Source organism: Lactuca serriola, chromosome 2 (assembly GCF_051521515.1).
Source record: "Lactuca serriola cultivar US96UC23 chromosome 2, Lser_US96UC23_V15, whole genome shotgun sequence".
Classification (NCBI taxonomy): Eukaryota; Viridiplantae; Streptophyta; class Magnoliopsida; order Asterales; family Asteraceae; genus Lactuca; species Lactuca serriola.
Window position 1 is genome coordinate 54524270 of NC_136409.1, and position 9212 is coordinate 54533481.

The following is a 9212-nucleotide window of genomic DNA, read 5'->3' on the forward strand; positions in this document are numbered from 1 at the left end:
AACAAGATATTGTGAAAGTCTTTTCATATTAATTATATAAACTAGTTTATAACTCATAGGAATAGGGATTATAAAATTAATTAAACTTTCATAATAAAAATTTAGTTTATAACTCATAGAAATAGGGATTATAAAACTAATTAAACTATCATAATAAAAATTCTTAACTGTTAATCAATTATTTTAAATAAATTATTAATTAAAAGATTTATCAAATTTTCAAAATTACTATAACTTCAAATTTATGTAAATTTGAATTTTAAAATGAGTTGTCTAATATATCTAAATAACACATGACATAATATTAATGAGAGTTTGTATTAGAATGACCCTTGGTAAAAGAGGATTAAAACTATTCATTTATTATAATAAAGATTTATAACTTAAATACAACAATTTTTTTTTTCTAACTTGGATTAATATTTTATCCTCAGTCTACGAAACAATTTTTGTGAAATAATGACATGGCAGGAAAAGAAAAAACATATTGAAAAAACTCATATTTATAATGGATGCTCCATGTCAAATCATATGAATGCTAAATCCTTCAACTTTCCATAACAACAAATTGCATAGAAAAAGTTGTTGATACTTGATACAAACCTCAAACACCATCTGTGATGAAGAAACTAAAACACAAATACTGCAAGAAATAATAAAATAGGATGCCACGTCATCTTCAACTTGTTCCTTCCAAGATTAGTAAAGTCAACCAACCTGTATACAAAAATAATCGTAAGCTCCAATTAATAAGGCATGATCCTTCATGCAGGGATACCTGAACCTGCAAAACTAGAATATTATGTAAGATCACATTTCTTTCTTCATAATATTTATATTCCAATACAAAAATCAAATATATTTTTTAATTTTAAAAAAAGAAAAAAACTACATATCATTAGACAAATTCATCCCTACCACCCCAATGAAAGAATACAAAGGTTTCGAGAAGCCGAGTCTCTCCCAGAAACAAACATTTACCCTAAACTTCTACTTATACTTCTATTAAATCGATCTAATGAAGAAATAAGGAAAATGACCTAAACACCCTTATCCCAACTTGTGTTACTTGACCTTGGCCAATTTACTATCTCTTTTATTGCATATCTAATCCACACGACAATCGACATCCTACTTTTCATTTTGTTTCAATATATTTTCCTTTAAATATTTTCTTAATAAGGCATTGTACTTGAAAAAAAAATATATTTTTCTAATTATAGAATTGTAGTTTCAAATTGTTTTTCAAATGATGACCTTAGACATTGAAAAATATACATATTGCTTTGTATTTGGATTAGACTCCTATAAAGAAATGAATTGTTGAATGTTGTATTTTTTTTTCCATGCATTTAACCCTAAAAACTATATCCAGAAAAAAAAAATGTAAATATATTTTTTTTTCAAGAACTTGAAATGCAAACAATCACATGTTTCAGGAGTCCTGGTGAACCTGTACCCTGTACTCCTGCACAGTGAAAAGTGGGTTGTAAGCTATATCTTTTCTAAAGCTAAATGCAAGAAATAGCAATCTACTTTCATATCTTTTTTTAACCTTATTTTTTTCCTTTTTCTTTTTAGTTATAACTTGTAATTTTACAAGCATGATGCATGATTTATATATAAAAAAAAAAAGAGAATGAAGGAACAAACCGATCTAGTCATCATATTGCTGATGTGGCTGCTGACGTGGATCATAATACTCATCTCCATTTTGTTCATTACTATTATTATCAGTGGTGGTTTTAGGGCGGGAGTTGGCTTGTTCTCTTTCCCTATTCCATTGTTCAATCTTTGCCCTTCGTTCCGCACTGCCTTCCCTGACCGGACTCCGGTTCCGTTTGCCGCCAGGGCTTCTGCTCCGGCCGCCACCACGTCGACCGGGGCTACGGCTGTGGTGGCGGCGGCGGGAGTCGGTGTAATCACCGCTGGCCGCCCTTCTTCCGGAACTCCGGCTACCGCGCTCGTCGTAGCCACGGTGGCGATGGGGACTGTGGCTTCGGCTTCGGCTTCTGCTTCTTCTTCTTCGACTTCTTCCAAATAATTGCCTCCTTAACTCTCTGATGGAATCAAAGAAGGAATGGAATGGTTAATTCCATAGAAGTGAAGGAATGTGATTCCAACCATTTTGTTAAATTTTCAGGAAATTTTGTTTTATTTTAGGGTTAGTCTCATAAAAGACCTTATATTTTGAGTTTTTTCAGGATTAAACCTCAAGTTTATTTTTTGCCTAAAAAGACCTTGTATTTTTTTTTCATTTTTTCCGATCTTGACCCTTTTACTCATTTTCTCCAAAATAAAATGTAAAATGTGAGGGTTTTTTTGCAGGAAAAACTAAAAAAGTTGAGGATTTATTTGGAAACATTTAGAAGGTTGAGAGTTTTTTTCAGAAAAAAATATAAAGTTGAGGGTTTTTTCGGAAAAATGAAAAGATACAAGGTCTTTTTCAGGCAAAAAATAAAGTTGAGTTTTAATCCGGAAAAAACACCAAATATAAGGTCTTTTGTGATATTAACCCAAAAAAATGTAAAATGTGAGGGTTTTTTTCAGGAAAAACTAAAAAACTTGAGAATTTATTTGGAGACATTTAGAGGGTTGAGGGTTTTTCGTAAAAAAAAAAAAAAAAAAAAAAAGTTGAAGGTTTCTTTCAGAAAATGAAAAAAGATATGGTATTTTTCATGAAAAAAATAAAGATGAGGTTTAATCCAGAAAAAAACACAAAATATAAGGTCTTTTATAAGATTAACCCTTTATTTTAAGCATTGTACTTACATCTTCTATAAAAATTATTATAAAGATTCATTCCCATTCTTGGAAGCCCACCAAACAAGATAATAGAATGTAATAACTCATTCCATTCCATTATCTTGTAAATTCAATTGATTTGTCATTCCATTCCATCCAAACAAACAAACTAACTCTAACAAAATATATATATATATAAATAATAAAAACTTAGAGAAGTAGAATAGAAAATAACAAAAAACTGACCTACTGATCTTTTTTAAATGCATGAAGTTGCAATAACCACCACGATTGCATACATTTTCTTCATACTGCCTACATGTAGCTTCACGAAAATCTGTCACTGGAGAAAAGTCCACAATGATTGGACGCCCTGAAAAATATAAATTATTTTTATGTTAAGACACTATATGATTAACTATTTATTTAATTCGATTAATTAACCATTCATAAATTGGATATCAAGTTCTAATATCTTATGTCAGAGTAAATCTTGATGTGTGACTATATTGATTTAAATAAGAAAAAGGTGTATACCTGCATAAAACCTCCCAGTGAGATTTTGAAGAGCATTTGCAGCATGCTCTTCTTCCCTAAACTGGACATACACATTCCCCACCTGTTGATAAATAACAAGACTTGATTTAACAAGAATTTAAAATAGCATAATGAAATTGATCAATTTCAAGCAAGTTAATATTTTAGTATTATACCATGTGGTCAGCCAAGTTGTCACATATGTTTAGGCTTTCAATCTCCCCATACTTACTCAGCTCTTCAAACAAATCTTCATAGAAATCCTGCATTTGCAATGTAGTTGTAAAGTGAAAAAAAATACAACAAATAAAATATAATTGAAACCTTAAAAAGGAAGCAAATTCGAGTATGAAATCCGTGGTAGAAAGTATAATATGTTTGTTTGTCTACTAATTGGCAAATGCATAGGCAAGAATTCAATTACATTTCTCCCTTTCTTTATTGAAAGACCATAATACCATCATTATATTAATGAGATGTAGAAACATAAAATATATAATATAAGTGAAAACTTTATAATTATTCAACTTCTAATATTGAATTCCATTCCATCAACCAAACATGTGAAGGATTACAATTTCTTCAACTTCCCATTTTTGATTTCATTTCTTCCAGTAGCATTATGCATGTGTGCAAACTCCCTAAGAATAATAGCCCCATTTACATGTAGAATTAGCTCACAAGTCATAAAGATACAAATGAACCTATCACCAAATTAACATCAAGGTAAAACAGCATGGAATGTATAAATGTATAATCAAATCGTATGTTCCTGCTTACAAGTTAAAACACCATTTAAGTATGAATTAGGAGAGATCTACGGGTATTCTTTATTCATACAAAAGAAAGTGCGTATCTTTCATCTAATCGTGTCCATTCATCTAACCAACTCACAAAACCAAGCCAGATGACAGCTAAAACAAAAATTAATATCTAACGCACGAAATCTATGATACAAACACATAACAAATCCAACATTACTGATACAATTGATAAAAATTAGGTTAAAAACCTCGAAGTGATCTTGGATTTTGCGAGGATCAAGGGGTTGACCCTGGGGATCAACACCTGGAGTGATGGAATCAGGACGCTGGTACATGTTGGAAAGCAATAGAGTGGGGCTGATGCTGGGTTTGGTGTGAAGCCTCGAGCATCTGTCGCCATGCCGACAAGCTCCGATCTTGAAGTAGAATGGACAATTCACTCTGTCCTTTTCTGTACCGAAAATTGACGCCAAATGCTCCGCCATTCTTCGGTTGCTTTGAATACGAGTTGATTATTTGGAGATGTAGCAATTAGGGTTAGGGTTTATGTGGAAAGCATTAAGGTTCGCTTAATTACTTGTTCCACGACGATGGAAATTTGGGGGAGAAGGAAATTTTTGTGAAACGTCAGCTACTTATAATAGGTACCTAGTTATAAATTAAATAAATTAATTTCGAACATACTCACATCAATAGCTGGTTTGCCCGAGTGGTTAAGGGGGAAGACTTAAGATCTTCTGCACATAAGTGCGCATGGGTTCGAACCCCATAGCCAGCAATCATAACTTTTTCCTAATTTTTTTTCTTGCAAACTAACAATTTGATTTTATTAATCCAACTAAAGTATATCTAAAATAAACAAGTAGCCAAAATATATATAAATGACGCATATTTGTACGATTTTAACGTTTAAATCAATATATCTTCTCCGACTTATTAAACATTTAGTTTGTTGTGGTTATTTGGTTTTAATATCATAACAAAAGACAAAATGTATCAAACATACTTTTATCAATGTTATGTTTGACATGTCACAAGTAGTACGTTAAAGATAAACTAAATAGCAAACGATAAAATAGTTAAAACATTTTTATTGTTATATGTTTTGTCCTAATCTTGATTATATGTAAGCGAGACTTAAGAAACTGACGTGAAATGACATTTGTTTAATCACTTATCTTCTCAGCTCTATCTATTGTTTCTACTTTCACATGTCTTCTGGCCTCTCAGTTGTTGATTTTGTCCCTTCGGCTCCTCCCTTTAGCATGATAACATTTAATATAGTTCTCATGATATAAATGCTACAAAATTATTGTTTATATGTTGGTTTTCTCTTAGATTGCAACTAAGGTTAACTTCAATATTTTTAAAAACTCAAAAGATAAATTAACTACAAACACTAATTTATTTCATTAATTTGGAGTAAATTCAAACATAATATAATAGTTGGTGTTCTTTGATTTTATAATGCATGTTATTATTTTAATAATTGATCTGAAATCTAGTATTAATGGAAGAATCTTTTATTGATACAATGCGTTTGTAGTGGAGGATTAGTCGGTACGCGAAAGTTAACCAAGAACTCTCGTTGGGGAAGTTCTCTTTCTATAAATTTATAAAAAAATAAAAAAATAAAAAAATCAAAGCAAGTTGAGTTTCAAGACCCAAAAAACTAAAATCGGGCATATTGTTGAGCCAACATGGCTTGAACATGATTATACATTTTGTGTATGTGGTTGTGCGTGCTCATGGCATATTTCATTTGGATTTTGCGTTTTGTATGATTTATGTGTATTTTGCTTAGATTTATTCATGTTTCTAATAAGCATGATATATTGTTATTTTGTAATGCACAATAATCGCTTATTAGACCCAAGGTTGTGAATCTATGGTTGGTTTAATTTGTTTTGTATGTGACAATGTGGTTGATGTAATTGTAATATGTTATGCAACTTGTATGTTGTTTACTTTCGTTTTCTGAGTATAACTCGTAATGAAAAGGTTGTATTTTGTTTTTGATGTCATTTTAAAAGAGAATTTGAAAAGAGTATTGCATTGGAGAGTATGATGACATAATGAATAAGGAAATAAAAAAAAAATGGATTATGAAAATAGTGCATTTTTAAGGCCTAAATGTTTAAAATGATATTAATGTTATGTTTTTTAGGTAGACTCATAAAAATTTACCTAAATAAGCCTACAAGGCTTGTATGAGTTATTGTAAATTGCATATGGTTATTACATATTTTTATATGATATTTATGAATTGTATGTAACATATATTGTAGCAAAACTAGAATAATACGGTTATGAAAGTGTTTTTCTAAACAATTTAGAAAAATCTTTCTTTGATTATTCAAATGTATTTTATTGAAAAAAATGGAAGAGTTTTAAAATTTTATAAAATAAAGCAAAATTGTGGAAATGCTAATTATATAATATACTAATTTAGAAGTACCAGAAGAACAGTACTTTCATCTGATTGGCTCCTTTTTGTTTTTATTAGAGTAAATTACTGAAATCCTCCATGTGGTTTGGTTAAAGTTGCACGTTTGGTCCCTAACTTTTTTTTGCACTCGGATCGTCCCCGTGGTTTGATTTTGTTGCGTTTTTCGTCCCTGTGGTTTATTTTGTTGCATTTTTCGTCCCTTACATACATAAAGTTAGGGACCAAACATGCAACTTTTACCAAACCATAGGGACGAAAAACGCAACAAAAGCAAACCACAGGGATGATCCGAGTGTAAAAAAAAAGTTAGGGACCAAACGTGCAATTTTGACAAAACCACAGGGACGATTTCAGTAATTTACTCTTTTTTTTTAGTTTCTGTCTTTTTTTTTGCTTTGCTTTTTGGTAATTGTCTGTTATTTATCTGATTTTATCTTCTAGATGGATTACACGTAATGGCCATCTAAGAGATACATTTTTAATGCAATTGTCAAAACAGTGCACACCTCTAAGAGGCACGGTCGCACGGTGCGCCTATGCCAAATTCTGTCTATAAATAGCATCTTTCATTTCATGCATTCTTCACACCTCTCCTATCATTCTCTCTCGATTTTCTTCTTCATTAGCCCGAGAAATCTTAGTGTTTAGGGTATTTTGGCGAAGCTCTGAGGTCCTGGAGTGCTCAACATTAGTAGCTAACAAGTTGGAGTTTTGTCAGTGCAATTTCCGGACTTTTGTCATGAAAATCTTTGTAAGTTAATCTACAATTATTTTGCTTTCAGTGTAACTTATATTTATATTCATAGTCGTTGTTATGAATTTATAATAAAATTTATCAGTGATTCCAAGACATTATATTGATTAATCTACTTACAGGGTGATGCCTAGACTAGATTTAGTGAGGTGTATAAAGTGGGATTTTCAAACAATATACTATGTATATCAAACAGATCCTACTTTTAATATGATCTTACATGGTTGCTCCTTACTTGATAGATATTGATGTAGACATTGAGATTGTTGAGGAATCTAGACTATTAAATTAGTCATAAGAAATATTACATTAGGACTTAGTGATAATTGAATCTAGGTCACATCCAAGGAAAAGCTAAGTGATGAAGCGAAGCGTTGTCCAGTTTACAACCATCCACTTTATCATGTGAGTGCATAGTTACTTTCATCTTACACATAAATATAAAGTATCTAGAAGATTAAATGCTATGTGTGTCTATTATCTGCATTACTTGGTATGTATGATATATAATTATGATTTTACCAGCTTTAATCGTATATGTATTTTCGTATAAAAAATATATTAGGTAGTGATGGGTGATGAAAGATGAAATGATGACATGATGATGAGAACCCTTGACTTTTGATGAACCACTCATCTAGCAGAGTACATATGACGACCACAAACTAATCTAGACAGTCTAGTGGAACGCTAGCAAGCTTGCAACATGTAGGTGTTAATGAATTATTTGTTCAGTTGATGTACTCTATCCCCCCTTGGTTGCCTTATTAACATATAGTGCTAAGGGAATCCTCCTAGCAGTATTGTCTCCCAGTTGTTGATGATGATCCTTAGGATAGGTCCCTTGAGGTCAATATTTTAGGATCAATATGTGAGAATAATAAGAATGGGTAATCAGGTAAATTATTTGATGTGAGATATATATAATTAAAGAACTTAGTTATTGTGGATTGAAAACCATATGTGCTCACCAGGCTCCCAAACATGACCCACTCAATTTATGTGCATCACAGGTAGTGGTACGAAAGCACATGGATGATGAGAGATTTGAGGAGTTTGTAGGCCATTAGTATAATAAGATGTTGTAAGGCCTATTAAGACTTATTTATGATTATATATTTGTATTGACGATGACATCCCACGGTTTTAAAAATAAATGAAATACATTTCTTCGTAAATGCTTTGATAATGATATTATCATGTTTTGGGAACAAATTCTGCAATAAGGTTTATACTATGAATTAAATAAGCATAAATAAAATTTTTAATTACCCGTGAAATGGAGATGTCACAGTTGGTATCAGAGCATTAGTTTAAGCGAACTATGAATAATTGAGGATTTCTAGACTTAAACTTAGAATGATAAGCGATGATCGTGAGATGTGTTTATATTTTATTTAGGTAGTATGTCTGAATTGACATTAGCACTAGCTTACTTTAGGATAAGATGCCTACTTTGCTGCTATGTGCTAAATGATTTGAAATATAGCATGCATTAGGTTGCCTACCTAGATTACTATTACTTGGTTTGATTTAAGGTCTATTGCCGACCTAGATTTGGAAATGTTATCTGTTCAACATTCTAAACGAACAATTTATGTATTGGAATCGACATGTAACTTTTTGGAGAGATAAGGAGAATTTATACGTCTAAACATAAATAAGACCTCCTATAATAAACTCTCGTCTCGGTACACTGAATGTATGCTTTGGTTCATAGATTGACATGGTGAGAACTCAAAGTGGACTAGGAAATGGTAATAGGAATCAACAACCTGAGCCCCGTGTTATCGAATGTGCACCTGGAGTGGCGCTAATAGCTGAACCTGACACGATGGCAGGAATCCAAGCAATTATTCATAATGTGATGGCCGAACAAATGGATGAGATGAGACAAAAGTTACGTGATAATAGGGATGGACCCATTGTACCTATTGTGCAACCTGAGTTGAATGGAGAACCG

At 31.6% G+C, this 9212-nt stretch overlaps 1 protein-coding gene and 1 non-coding gene across 3 annotated transcripts; one reads left to right on the forward strand and one right to left on the reverse strand.

Moving 5' to 3' along the window:
- Positions 1-487: 487 nt before the first annotated feature.
- LOC145086252 (splicing factor U2af small subunit B-like) lies at positions 488-4660 on the reverse strand. Of its 2 annotated transcripts, XM_079024002.1 has the most exons (7): positions 4295-4660; positions 3459-3545; positions 3283-3364; positions 2992-3118; positions 1654-2060; positions 1431-1468; positions 488-717 (listed from the first exon to the last, which is right to left on the reverse strand). In XM_079024002.1, the coding sequence occupies exons 1-5, from the start codon at positions 4529-4531 to the stop codon at positions 1658-1660; spliced, it is 936 nt and encodes a 311-aa protein (XP_078880128.1). In that variant the 5' UTR covers positions 4532-4660; the 3' UTR covers positions 488-717; positions 1431-1468; positions 1654-1657. The 2 variants fall into 2 exon arrangements, with proteins under 2 accessions (XP_078880128.1, XP_078880127.1); XM_079024001.1 differs by lacking the exon at positions 1431-1468.
- Positions 4661-4741: 81 nt separating this feature from the next.
- Positions 4742-4824, forward strand: TRNAL-UAA (transfer RNA leucine (anticodon UAA)). Its single transcript has one exon. It is a non-coding gene; the product is annotated as a tRNA-Leu (tRNA).
- The last annotated feature ends 4388 nt before the right edge of the window (positions 4825-9212 follow it).